The sequence below is a fragment of the Corvus cornix genome, chromosome Z (genome assembly GCF_000738735.6).
Source record: "Corvus cornix cornix isolate S_Up_H32 chromosome Z, ASM73873v5, whole genome shotgun sequence".
Classification (NCBI taxonomy): Eukaryota; Metazoa; Chordata; class Aves; order Passeriformes; family Corvidae; genus Corvus; species Corvus cornix.
In genome coordinates this window covers 39,302,134-39,316,693 of record NC_046357.1, presented here as the reverse complement: position 1 = coordinate 39,316,693, position 14,560 = coordinate 39,302,134, and the positions used below count along the sequence as shown (strand labels likewise).

General features: G+C 44.6%; 1 protein-coding gene across 2 annotated transcripts in view; it reads right to left on the bottom strand.

The window, feature by feature from the left end:
- Nucleotides 1-12,416, bottom strand: part of TLE1 (TLE family member 1, transcriptional corepressor) — a 74,330-nt gene extending 61,914 nt beyond the window's left edge. For both annotated transcript variants that reach the window (XM_039567749.1, XM_039567750.1), the window contains exons 1-4: nt 12,295-12,416; nt 11,608-11,708; nt 9,949-10,012; nt 9,810-9,854 (exon numbers count right to left, since the gene is read on the bottom strand). In XM_039567749.1, the coding sequence (XP_039423683.1) occupies nt 9,810-9,854; nt 9,949-10,012; nt 11,608-11,708; nt 12,295-12,318 (234 nt within the window). In that variant the 5' untranslated portion in view covers nt 12,319-12,416. The remainder of the gene's footprint in view (nt 1-9,809; nt 9,855-9,948; nt 10,013-11,607; nt 11,709-12,294) is intronic.
- Between the last annotated feature and the right edge of the window lie 2,144 nt (nt 12,417-14,560).

The following is a 14,560-nucleotide window of genomic DNA, read 5'->3' as shown; positions in this document are numbered from 1 at the left end:
TGATCCCCTCATTTAGAAAAAGAAAGATATGGTCAAGGACAGCAAGAAGGCCAGAAAGTCCATACTTTTTGCATGTATCTTAACTATATCAGAATCATTACAAATCATTTATTATAAATTACTAGTTATGTACGGTCAACACTGCAGCTTAAACAGCAAAGAAACATGAGAGGACTCCAAGTAAAATATCTTCATATTGACTAGGTCTGATGAAATACCAAAAGCACATTAGTGAATACTGAGCAGCTAGTGGACACCTTGCAGAACCTCAAAAGTCAAATGGATAGGAAACTATGAAAGGACAGTGCCTAACAAAACACAGTAAATGGAAGAGCAAAGACACTCTAGCTCATTACTCAAATTTAGGCATTAAAAAGCCTCTTATGCATAAAAATTTAAGTGAAACAGATTTAAACCACAGTTCAGGAATATTTTTCAGCAGAAAACATAAGAATTACACAAAGTCCAAAAAGGAAGAATAATTACAGATAAGAGAGGCAGATGATGTTAACATCTTTGCTAAGAATCTGACAGTCATAACGTTATTAGGAGCAACACTAGCAGCACAGCGAAAACTTCATGGGAACAAAACTGCTTGATTATTAAACCATGTATGGATAATTTTTTTTTTTTTTTGAAACTAAGGAGTTCTGCATTCATGATCAGCCCAGTATTTTTTAGTATTTCCTACTAACAAGCATAAAGATCTCTTCATTTACCCTAATCCTCAATTTGCAGTGAGTTTCAAGCTGAGAAAGACAGAATATGCTGGAGAATAGCTTCAGAACTCACTTTACAGTGAATGGAAAAATGGACTGAAAAGTAAAAAGAAGGACAGGGATAAAGGCGCATAGCATGCCTAGACAGGAACATAAAGGAAAGGAAATAATGGGCCTTAGGAATGAATCTCCCGGTCACAGAGGATCAGAAGTTGAACATAAGTCAATGGCATGCTGTTGCAAAAAAGGCCGCCACCCCAGTGAGCTGTATACTAAGTAAACCTTCTGTGCTACTCAGCACGGCATTTCCTCCCCTGCAGTACGGCACTGTACTTCAACGGGGCAACACCATTCAGAGAATGAACACTCGACTTTAGAGCTATGCAGCATGGTTCTGGATGGCAGGGGAATGATTTGCTCTCCTTCTTCAGGGTGAAGAAAATGCACAGTAAAGAGCTGAAGCTGCAACAGAGAAGACTGAAACTGTAACTGAAGAAGCACTTCAACAGCAAGGACATAAAAGCTATCTGTTACCTGAAGAGCGTGAGCATTGCCACTACTGTTGATGTCTTTGCTAAGAGATAGAACAAGCACCCTATCAGCAATGACACTGGTATAGCTGATCCTGCTAAGACGACACAGGGAGGCATTAGGTCCCTGCTAGTGATCTGATTCTACAGTTCATATTTCAGTTTGAAGAAACAACCTAAAAGCTTTCCATAGGTTTTGTTGAAAATTTTGCATTTGTTTAACTGACAATTTATAGTCAGCATTTGAGGCCACAGACAGCTAGTCTAGTATACTGTCTGAAAAGTAATGGCTGGAAATCTTATAACCAGTCACAACAATTGAAACTCAGAATTACCTTATGTCCTTGCATCTTAAAGATAAATGTTTTACTTTTTTTTAACAAAACAAAAAACTTTGTTGTAAATATAAACTGTTGGGGCAAAAGTACAAAAGACAGATCTTTCTGTAAGTCATTTTTCCCAAGAAAGTTTAGGGTTTTCATTCCTTCTTCCCAGCTTAATTCAAACCTCTGTACTTAAAGCTGAGATCATCATGTCTTGAAGCAGAAGGCATGGCATTTCAAGGGTTTTAGAACACTTAAACAAATTCATAAATAGGCAGATTTTCACATATCATAAAACCCCCCCTGTTTCAGATGTCCTTTCTTTTTCTTGAGCTAACAAAAGCAGGTTCTCATAGACTTAATACCTAATCAAAATGCAGCTGAACAAGCACACCCATTCTTGCTCCCCTTCTCCAAAATGAAAGGTATCCTTTGTTTTTCCTTGCTAATCCATAGAAGCCTTTAAAATGGCACAAATAGAGATGGCAGCATTTTGTTCTCGAAATCAATTTTTTCCTCAGCCATCAACTAGATGTTCCAGCACACAGAAAGATCAGTCCTTCCCTTCTAATTCAAAAATCCATACTACCATTGCCCTTGCAAACTGCTAAACAAGCAGTATCGGCAATGCACTTGTGTTCTGTAATATATTTACTGCAAATCCCACTGGCTTGCCTCCTAATGCAGTTTTCTATTGTGTCTGTTCTTGTCAATACACTGACTGGTCACCTTACAAGTAAGTTGCTTTGACCAACTATTTACACAAACATCAAAAAGCTTCAAGAGGAAGAAAAAAAGACCAAACAAAAAAAAAAGAACATGCATGCTGCTGAGGGAGAGGGACAAAAAAAAAATAAATCCAAAAACCCAAACCAACTAAGAAGTCTTAAACCAAAACACAAATTAACGTCAGTTTTCTGTTTTGTTATCACATAGCCAAAAAGGCTAGTTAGCTCTTCAGATCATGTAAGAAGTACAAAATACTTTCAGATAGGCAGCCCTGACACAAAGCTTACCTACCCCTCAAAGAACTTTAATCTGTAATTTAATCATCAGGGCTAATTTGCTCACAAAGAACAAATGTTCTGAAGAACATAAAGAAAAGGTGGGAGCAACTTAGCCAATCACCAGTTAGTGACTAGAGTCTTCTTAAACACTCTGCAATTTCTCATTACACACAGAATATTAACATCATAAAAACGTTCAGGGACACTCACCAAACACATTAATTTCCTGAACTGATTTCCCCGTACTAGAAAGTGTATTTTATAACTAGGCTTGCTAACAACTGAAATACTACTCAACACTCAAAACCAAAAAAACCCAAACAGCCCACCCTGATGCTTTCAAGATTCATGTAAAGCTATGGAAACAATACTGAAATCTCTAACTTGGAAATATAATCATAATACTTTCAGGTGAAATTAGAATGGAAAAAAGCTTATAGCATTATTTCACGGGGTTGTAGTATTTTAAGGTTTTGTTTTGTTGCAGTTTTTTGTTTGTTTGTGCAGCACTAGGGCTTCTTTTTTAAGAGACAACCTCAGGAAATAACTGATTTTTAAGTCTAACCTGATTTAACTAGAGTTCGGTTAAGATTAAACTCAATTTCAGCAAGCTCTAATCTACTTTTCAATCACCTCCAGCACAATGCCAGAAACAGTTCACTGGTAGAGTTTCACAGGGGCTTTTGCTGCAATCTGTTTTACTAATATGATCAGCAGCAGAGCCTGGAAAAGACAGAAAGCGGTGGGGAAGAAAACTTGCTCCATAAAAGAATTAGAAAGAAAGTAAATACAAAGGCTTCAAGGAAGTAGAAATACATTATTTTATTCCATGGGAAAGTAAAAGCAATGGCTAAAGAATTGCAAAGAGACCTTACTAGAGTAAATGGGCAATGGAAACAATTGTACATAAACAAAATTTACACACACTAGGAGTAGACATCCCTAGCCATGTAAAATGATGGTTCCTGAGATTACAATTACCATTCATGAGCAAGAACTCAAATGTGAAAGGAATCTCCAGCAGTTCAGCATTTCATGGCAGTCAGAAGCAAAAACTTGGAAACTTAACCAAAGAAGAAATAAAAATTAAGAAAACAAACAAAAAGCATCCAGGAAACAGAAGAAGGTGGTAATACAAATCTCTGGTTCACCAGCATCCTGAGAACTGCATAGAGTTCTAGTTTCCTTATTTCAAAAGCCTAAGTTAAAAATTAGAAAGGTTGAGTGAAAAGCAAGGAAAGTGATCAAAGAAAGCTACACAACTGTTTAAGCTGGGACTTCCCAGCCTGAAAAGGAGTCAACACAGATGGGCTGCAAGAGGTGTTAACATATTGACTCCATTGCAACTGCAGCTAGGCATCAACAGCTTCTGTCCTGAAAAGCAGCAGCCATCAAATAAAGACAGTGGAAACCAGGTTCAAAGCAAACAAAGGTTGGGAGTTGTCCTAAAGCAGGAACAACCTTCTCCACAACACAGCACAGCAATGGTGGAAACACACTAGAAAGCAGTTTTGCAGAGGAGGGCTCTGGAGAACAAGTTGAATATGCATCAGGCCCACACTCACGTGCTGATCAAGGCCACACCTCATACGAGGACACAGTATAATGACTGTAATCAACTGGCTGGTTGAAACAATTCCCCTTTCTGTTCCCCCGTCTGGCAAGAAGGAAGATGTTGCTAAACTGGAGTAAGTCTCTAAGTGTCACCAATAAGGTGATCAGGCAACCAGAGCATACATCATACCAAGGAGAAAATAGATTTGATCAGCTTCAAGATGAAGCAGAGTAACAAGACCTCATTACTGACAAAGAAGTGATTATGGAGAGGACTATGTCAGCTCCTTCTTAGACGTGCACAATAGAAGAACAAAAGGCACACAGTGATTACCAGTGCGGAAAGGCAAACTCCCAGTTGGCAAGGATAAAATTCTTCAGCATAAGGGCAGGTCAAACACTAGTAAGCGTTGTCCTGACATGTCAGGCAATATTACCTCCAGAAAGCTATTTCAAGTAGAAATTTGATACTTAGAAGAACACGGGTTGCAAATTCAGCTTGACTATGGGACCAACTTGCAAGAACTTTAAAAGCCATAGCCTACATGTAATCACAAGGACTAATCTGTTAAACTAGATGGTTTGACAATTAAATGCTGACAAAATTATGAATTCTCCCCGCCTTTGTTTTTCCCCTGAGAGGAACTATGTGAGCAACTATTGTTCAAATACCTACACGAAAGAGTCCAATTAAGAAGTGTGATGCAGAAAGTGACAATAGTAGTGTTTGACATAATTGCCATTAGATATCCCTAAATCTTACCCCAAGTGGAAAAGTAATTTCATTTGTTCCATTCAAAGCTGTTATCATTTTGAAAGTAGGTGCAGTTTTCTGATAAGTGCCAGTAGACCCAAAATTTGCTCTAAAGGTTTTTACTGTATGCCAGTGGTGATCTATCAAGCCTAAAGGATCCTAATTTTCCATTCTGCACAGGAGACACTGCAATTTTAGCACTTTGCTACAAACATTTAAGTAGAGAGAGAAGAAAGGCAATTCAAATGCTCAGCTTGATTTGGTATAACAACCAGCAGACAGAGAAAAACCATTAAGCTTTCCCCACGGAATCTCTTGTGACAAAAGGATATTGCACATTCACAAAGCATCTCCCTCTTACTCTTCACCTTACCCCGAAAGTTACCAGGACTTTTTTTCCCTTTCCTCCAACTGAGCAGATACACAAAGTACATCAACAGACATGTGGCAATGCAAGCTCCAGCAACGCAAGGGAAGTCTAACAATGTAGCTGGTAGAAATAGTGTTCCTCTCTCCAGCTCTGTGAGGAACCTGAAATCTGGTAGACTAAGTCTAAAATGAGAGACGATCAGGCACTATGTAACATATGTACAGTGTTTACACTGTGACACACTTTTGAATTAAGTTCTATATGGAACTGACATAATAGATGGTATCTGACAACATGGTTATGTGAAAGCCACATGGAGATGTACTTCACAGTGCCCTGAATCTGTCAGATAATTCCTTCACAATAATGCTGGCCTCGAGCTTGAAACATGGTTCAAAAGTCATGTAAGTTGAAGTAATTATTCCAGTTTCTTCTTTCAAACTAGCAACTCTATTTGTGGTTGAAATGGCTAGGCTGCTGACACAACTGTACTCATTTAGAAACCAAATATTTGTAGAATAAGTACAATTTTTAGAGAGAAAAATACTGTCACAATCCTACCATTTTCTCTTTTAAATAAGAACAATTTTTGCATGTCTTTTTTGGCTGTGCCAACTGTAAAATGCTCTTGAAACATTCACTGCACACCACCAAAACCTTAAGGAGTTTTTCAATCCAGTAATTAAAATGTAGGAAAAAAGAAAAAAATTAATTTATCTTTAAATCCCTTTCAACAGCAAAGCCATCCTTCTCAGGAGCTGTAGAGAGCTAACTAAGCTCCTTAATTCCCTTCTGTTTAACCCACTCCTGAAGACTGATGCTCTAATGAGATATCATTAGACGACTTTGTCCTTTGCTGTAAAGCCTTAGAAATGATTCCATGGAACAGTCCAGGATAAAACGGATGTGTGACTCTTGTACAACTGGTTAATGCAATGCAGGTTTGGAGTTTGTGTACTTTTCTACAACAGGCAAGCTACTGAATGACAGGTCTGCCTCCAGGCAGGTCGCAGAGATCAAAAAGACCCACCCAAAGAGAAGGAAACCTTGCCATAACTGTTGGGATAGCAGAAACCCAGACACTGTAGTAGTTTATAAGTCTAGCACCTGGTTCAGCACTGATGAATTTTTTTTCCTTTGGCTGCCTGCCAATGAACAAAAGATAATCTTGCACCTAACCAATCTAGACATTAAATGTACAGGAAACCTTATCTTCTGACTTATGACAGAAGATGACAAGCAGAGCTGGGGAAAATAAAGACACACTGCCCTAGGAGCCCAGGGCAGCAACTCTAAGTACAGCAGGATTTTTAACACCCAACCGGCTCTTCATCTGGGCACTAGCAGTTGGTTCATCTGCTTTGCCAGCCACAGATGTCACATTGGGGAAAATCTCACTTGGACAATATAATACAGAAAAGAAACTTAAGGCCACACAATGTTCTTATTCATTCTGTCTTGACACATATAAAAACAACACCTAAATCAACCTACATCTACCTAAACAAATCCTCAGGTGGTTGTTTCTGTTTCAGGAATGCCAAACTTGGTCAGTAACTATTCACCTTAAAATAATTTCTAAGAACACCGCGTAAGTGTCTACATAAAACATGCTCTTAAGAAAAATCTTTTAAATTCTTTAACTAAAGTAGTTTAAAAACCTACACAGAAAAAGAAGGAAACAAAACAAACCCAAATCTAAACCAGACACAAATGTGTCAAAGAGATTATTTCCTGACCACTGTTCAGCCAGCAGACTGAAATGCAGCAGCACCTTGATTTAAGCACACATCATGCAGTTAAACACTGCGAAGTGCCAAAGGTAGATTTGTGAGGGAAGCCTTACCATGGCCATTTCTGGATTTAAATGCAACATATTCAACTGGAAGGCTCTGCCAGTAGAGCTGTTTGTGCATGCAAAGTTCACCTCAGTTAAGTCCGTTTATAACAACATTCAAGTCTTGACTAACTTTATTTTAGTTAAATTATAATAGGTTACTGAATTAAATGAAGACAGAACTGCTGACACAAATCCATCAGTACAAGAACTCAAATTCATTTACATGCAGGCTAACTGCAAGTACTTCATTTTATCTAAGTGACTGTACCTTAACGGTGATGTACACACCAGACTCCATAAATAAGCTCTGCTGCAGTGTAATTTTATTTTTCAAACAGCAGCCCAAGCAGTCTGAAGAGTTTCACACAGAGCAAGTACACCATCCAAACAGGAGGAAGACCTTAAAAATGTTAACGTTTGTTCACTGGAAAGTTTCCCCATCACTGCATTTTCCAGTAACAAAGATGTTGTCAGAAATGACAATTTTTTGTGTCCCCTGATGATGCCTTGCTAGCATTTGGTTATAAGCCATAAAGCAGGAATAATTTCAGCCTGTCAGGAGTCTAGCTAATGCCCAGTTTCCCCCTAGAGAGAATTCCTGTCAAATGTAATGAGAGCTCCAAAGGCCCTTTCTACAACATAATGAGCACTTAGGCCATGCTGGTGATCAGCCAGCAAAAAGCATCAATTTGAGCCTGGCTACACCCATGGGGGTGGACGTCACCAGTTAATAAGAATTATGATTACTATCTGTCAAAAGCCTCCTCAGAACTTATCGTTAGCAGTGGAAATTCAGAAAAATGCCATTGTTAGGCTTTTTTTTTTTTTTTGCTTCCTGTAATCTAAGGCCACCTACATACTGTACTGCAACACCATTTGGCATCCTCACTGCAGGCATCTAAATCAATAGCCTTTAACATGAAGGTGCTACTTTTACTAGAAATTAGAATTACTTAACATGTAAAAGCATAGTATCTGAGACTCACATCCAGAGAAATGTGTTTATGCCTTCAAAAACCTATTCTTAACAGCACACACAAAGCAAGTGTGCACTATTCTCCCCAGCTGCAACTAACACAGATATATAATGCTCGGTCATAAATCTTAAACACTTGCGAAGTATCACTGCCTACAGGGTACATAATTCTAATTGCCATACATACAGAACATTAAACCTTTACACATATGTTAAGGTCAAAGTGGAAACCTTAGCTCTCACACAACTTAATTCTGTGGGTTTAAATGATTTTATCTGAAGTTAATTCCTAGTACACAAACTGAAATCACATATTCTCTTCAAAGATCTCCTGAAAATAACATCCATTTTGCAGCAAATGAGCTTCCTATACAGATACTGGCTTCCTCACAGGTTACAGTATGCCAAGAAGTTGTTGAAGAGAAAAAATGTAAGAAAAAAAAATCTCAGAAACACAAAGCTATGAAAAGTCACCTCAAAGGAAAACTGACATTATTCTAAAACACAAGCCACAAGAAAATTAGTTAAGCTACACTACATAACCAAGTCAAACACTAAGCTTACTGTTCCATCTGGTTATGTGGTACACTATTAAAAAAAAAAAAAAAAAAAAAAGAGGTTGTCATGATACTACTTCTTTTAATGACATTTTGAATTGAAACAAGCATATCGCCAAAACCCAAAAGAACACCTACCCAGATTTGCAGATAGAAAACTATCATGGAATTACAATGCCACCTTACCAAATATAATATTCTTAGGGAAAAACAAAGCAAACAACAAAAAAATCAAAGAGTTCAGAGTTATAAAAGCAAAATTCAACTCCGTAATTCACTTGCTTAATGAATGTCTTTGAATATACTGAAGATCTGAAGCCTGAACTAATCAATTTCTTCGCTGTGCCCTAGCCGGTCAGCCATGCTCTTTAATTTAATGAAACAAGAGTTTTAGATGAAATAGCACATACACATCAAGAAAGAATTGTATTGTTGCACTTTGAAATGTGTCCAACTGTGCAACTTCATCTAATGATAATTTTTTTAAGAGGCCATCGATTTCTGAAAGACTTATTGTACTAGCATCTTGATGAAAAAGTGAATGTCAGCATATCTACAGAATACTTACACCCTGCCATTAATGCTTTATTTGGCAGACAATGACTACTCAATTGAGGGTCCTCTGAGCTGTGCAATCATTTAGCTTTTCTTCTCTTATGAGGTCCTTAGTGTCTTGTTCCAGTTCAATACTCTTTTTATTCACCATTATAGTTGCCATAAGTGTGAATTTTATGGGAACTTGCAAACTCATAGTCATAACTAGAGCTTTCCAAGTCACTAATCTCTTCATACCTTTATAAGGCAAGGATTTGCGTAACTATGACTACATATGCTACACAGACATAAGATCAGTTCTACACATCACAGCCTCTACCGCTAACAAAACAAACAAAAAAACCCAACCCAAAAAAACCCAAACTTGTAAAGTACCGAACTGCATTTTTAAAACCACAGACCTTCCCTATTTATGCCAAAGTTTCTCAGGACCAATACCAAAAAGGCATTTAACCTAATCTACACCTCATCTGACAGGAGGTAGGCAAAGGTCTACTAATCAGGCTACAAATCAGGCTATTGATTCAGACACGATACAGTCATCTGAGCATAAACAGCAGAGCTACATTTAAATACACCAGACAGACTGCAGATTTTGTGGCTTAAAAAAACAAAATGTCTTACCTGTTTGTGCATTTCAATGTTTAATCCATACGACATTTCATAGTACTGCAAATAAATGAGCATACATTATTTTCTTATGCTGATGAACGTTGCATTAGGAGATATTTACTGAAATAAAGATAGAACCAAATATACTTACCATCACATAATGCCTCTGCATTTCCGTCTTTTCGCTTGCCAGCTTCTCACATTCCAATTTAAGGCTACAAAATAGATCATGCTTTAATGTAACATGTCATTTTTTTGACATCTACCCACTCTATTTGTATTTTGACAGAAGCTGCTAATTAAAAAGACCTCAAACTAACATACAATGTAGAAAGACTTAATTCATACTTCAAATAAAACGTCTGAAGAGGAAACGTAAAGAACTTTTCATGGGTGCTCTATGAGGCCTGAACTATCTCCAGAATCTAAACATATCCACCTTCATAACTTGACAAAGAGCTGCTATTAAGTGCTACAACTTACAAGTTAGAATAGGATATTAATTTCTCTGAAGTACTTCTCAGGAGTAAAATAGATAAAATAGAGGCATTTCTTTCTACACAGTATTTAGTAAATTACTGCGAAGAAACATCACTCCCATTTACAGTTACAGCTTGAGTATAATTCTTAACTTAAATACACTCTAGCAAATGCTACCTTGCCCAGTGCTTGAAAACTGGTAACTCTGACTATCATTTACTGGCAAGTTTCCTTTCCATTTTTGTTTTCATAAACAAAAGTAAGTTGCATTTGGCACTTGCACATCTCATCACAAACAGTGGTATAATTCTGACTACTTTCACTGAGAGCCTCAACATTCCCTTTGTTTTCTACCAAACTGATTTTTTTTTTAAATGATACTTGTGAGCATCCTATGGAACAGTTAGTGTGCAAGCAGTATTTTTCACTTTAAATTACAATACTGGATGTTTAGAGTTTACACTGTATTTCTTAAGGAATAAATAGCTTAAACAAGTTAATGGTTTTTGGTAAGACCACACTATCATAGGTAAAGGAAGAGGAATCGTAACTAAAAGCAAGCAATTCTCAAGTGGGAAACCCATAAAGCTTTTACTTCTCTCCAATTATTCCAGGTGCACGTAAGTATAAAATTAAGGGAGATTAATGCTCCTTAACACCAGTTGCCCAGGGTCAAAAGGACCTGTACACCAAATCTCTGAAAGGACATCAGCAGCAAGCACACACACACCACAAAGGTGAAGAGCAGCACAGCAACGACGAGCGCATCCCACGGCTTCCATGGATTCTGGCAAACTTTTTGTTACTACTCCAAGTACTTGTGTGCTTTAACCGTCCTCCCTGGCTCTTAACCACAGGACGCTGGCGTTTTACTAATTTTTGCATTAACACCACACACAAATAAGCAAACAAGAGAAGTATCCTCTTTAACGCGCTGTGCCACAGAATTTGAGGAGGTCTTCCCTTGATATACTGAAATGACCCCTCCACATACAGGTTCCCAAGACATACTATATATATTTTTCGAGTGCACAGAGGTGCCGAACTGTCCAGCTTCGACGCCACCACCGTTTCGCAGCTGCCCGGGGAGCACGGGCCCGCGCAGGGCAGGGCTGTGTCCCCGTTCGTGCCCCGTCCACCCGGCAGCCCCCGCCCCCACCGCGGACCGGGGCTGTCCACGCTCCCGTCATCGGCCCGTCGGGGTCTCTCGGCGGGGCTCTGCCGCGCCGCCGCACGCCACCGCCTGGACGCGGCCGTTCGCTGCCGCCCCCCGCGTCCGGCCGAGGACCGGGCGGTAGTCTCTGTTCCGGGGCGGCCCGCCGGCGCTCACCTGTGGTACTGCGCCTGAAGGAACTGGAACTCTTCTTTGATGCGGTCCAGCGACTCCGGGATGGTGAATTTGAAAGGCTGACCCGCAGCCTGGTGCGGGGTCTGGCGCGGTGGCGGCACGGGAGAGAGATGCACGTTCAGACATAGCGCGGCCGCCCAGCGGGGAAGAGGAGGCGGCGCTGCCCATCGCGGCCGGGCCGGAGGGATGGAGAGAGCGTCCGGCGCGGTCCGCCCCCGCCCCGGGGCGCTGCGCACTTGTTACCCACCTTCCCGTCCCTCATCTGCGGTGGGGCCGAGGTTACCCGCACTCCGGCTCCGACCCACCCGCTCCTGCCGCCGCCGTCTACACGAAAGCGGGGCGTGCCGGCTCCTCCCCGCCGACCCCCGCCGCGGTGGCACAGCCAGCCCCATTCCGAGCGCTCTGTTCGCCGGATGTTGCCCGGCCCGGCGGCGACCCCCCGCCATCATTCCCAAGGCAAATAAGTTGCCCACGCAATAAAAAGTAGAGAGGGCCGCTCCGGCAGGCAGGATGGAGCCGCTACACTGCGGAGGGAACGAACTTGTGAGGGCGCCTTCCTCTCCCTCCCCCCAGCTCTAGCCGAGTAAGCGAGCCAAAGGTACGCTCCGGACCGCCCGGCCCTCGCCCCGCGCCCCTCACCCGCGGAACGGCGGCCCCAGTCGTACTTACAGGGTGCCGGCTCTGGGGGAACATGGCTCCGGCCGCGGCGGGTCTCCCTGGCAGCGCGGTTCTCGCGGCGAGACTCCCCGCCCTGCCCCGGCTTCACACTGGGTGCGCCAAGGGGACAGGAGCGGCGGCACCCGCCGACCGCCTTCCCTCCGCCGCCGCGGGCAGGAGCGGGGCGAGGCGCGGCTCAGTGCCCCCGCCGCGGGGACATCCCCCAAACGCGGCGTCTTTTGTTGCTGTCGTTCCGAGGTGGGCTGAAGGTGGCCGGGAAAGGCGGACGGGCCGCGCTTGGGACGGTCACCACCGCTCCGCGCTCCTTAGGCGGCGCGTCGACCGGCGGGCGGCGCCCGCAACGCCCGGGCGCGGCGGGACGGGACCCGACGGGGCGCAGGGGGGCAGGCAACAGCCGCCCCTCAGCGGGAGTGAATAATCCCCTTCACGGACTCGCAAGTCGTCGATGCGATTGTAAGGCCGGAAACCCCGAGCGGAGGCGACTCCTCTCTCCACTTCTGCCCCTTGTCAAAAGGGGAAAATCCAGCCTGAGAAAGCGGGACGTAGTGTCAGCGGCAGGACGGTCGCAAGCCGAGGGGCCGAAAGAAAGTGTCCAGGGAGGGACGCGCTGCTCCCAGGCGTCGGCGGAGGGGTCAAACCACCAGCAAGACACAGAGCGATGAACAAGGGAGAAAGGCAGGAGGAGGAGGAAGGAGGCGGGCGGGAGCTCTTGCACAGCCGTCCCCGATCGGAGCAGCTCCAATAGCACATGCACGAAACACTGGAGGACAGAGGAAAGGGTACCACACACGCAGCAGAGACTCTTCCGTTAGTTGCAAAGAAGTCCCTAGGACAAAAGGAAAGCAAACCCCTCAAGATGCTCGCTGGCCTTAGCGTCCAAGCAACCAGCCCCGTTGGGGAAGATTCGGGGAAGAAAAAAAAAAAAAAAAAAAAAAAAAAAAAAAAAAAAAAAAGGCAAGCGTCCGTTTGAGGTTTAAATCAGACGGGAGGCTCCTTCGCGCAACGGCACCACTACAGCCTTTTCCAGGCGGGCGCGTATCTGGGAGCTGTGCGTCTCACCAGAGCCCCCCGAGCGCGATACATCGCGGCGACATCAGCAGCAGCATCATCCTCATCCTCGCTCTTCTCCGCCGTCGCCCGCCTCTCCTCGTCAACCCGGGATAAAGTTCTCCCCTATTGAAAAATCCGAACTCGAGCGTACGGGAACACCACTGGCTTCCTTTTCCCCGTTCCCTCCGCGCCGGCCAACAGCAAGGGGAAGCCGAGGCGGCAGCCTGGCGGGCGGCGCTCGGCGGGACCGGAGCGAGGCCGTGGCCGAGCTGGACACGCTGAGTTCGCCCGCGCCGCTTACATTAGCACGCGGTTTCACACTCCGCCGGCTAACCAGCCGCGCGGCCCCGCCCACGCCGCCGCGCGGGGGGGCGGCCGCCCAATCGCCGGCCCAGCCGCCAACGTGGGTCCGTGACGCACCTCAGCCCACGGGCCAATGGCGAGAGCCGGAGTCGCGCCGCCTTTCGGCTTTCCCTGGGAAGCGTTTTGCGGCGGAGCGGCGGGAGCGCTCCGAGCTGGCCAATGGGCGGGCGCGGGGCGCGCGGCGCCGCGGGGGGGCGGGGAAGGTCGGCGGGAAGGAGAGCGGGGAGGCCGAGCTGTCCATCAAAGTAACGTGGGGCTCCCGCGCGGGCGGGGCTGCAGCGGCGTGCGCGCGGCGCCTGCGCGCGCTCCTCCTCTGCCGGAGCCGCGGGTGCGGGGCCGGCCCCGGACAGAAGGCCCGGCATAGCGGGGCCCGGCAGAGCCCGCCCCGGCACAGCGGCGGCCCCGGCACAGCGGGCCCCGGCACAGCGGGCCCCGGCACAGCGGGCCCGGACAGCGGCCCCGGCACAGCGGGCCCCGCACGGCGACCCGCGCTGACACTGCGGCGGGCGGGTCGGGCGCGCGGCCCCGCCTCGTTCGCCAAGCGGCAGCGGCGGGGCCGTGGCACCTGCTGACAGTGCGCCACGGAGAACGCCAAAAGCAAGGATAAACCCTCCCGCGTGCTTGCGCGGCTCAGGGCACGCCAACTGCTGTGTGGGTTGGAATGGCCCTCTGATCAGACGGAAGTTGTCGTTTGGGGAAAACCGGCTTATTTTTAAGAGGGGCCTGATAGAGGAAAGCTGTCAAGAATTTTAGTTTATAGGCCCACTTGAGATAGATTAGGGTCAAACAAATTCCACAGACTGTGTGTGCTGGCTGAGGAGATGACAAATGGTGACATAGCTTG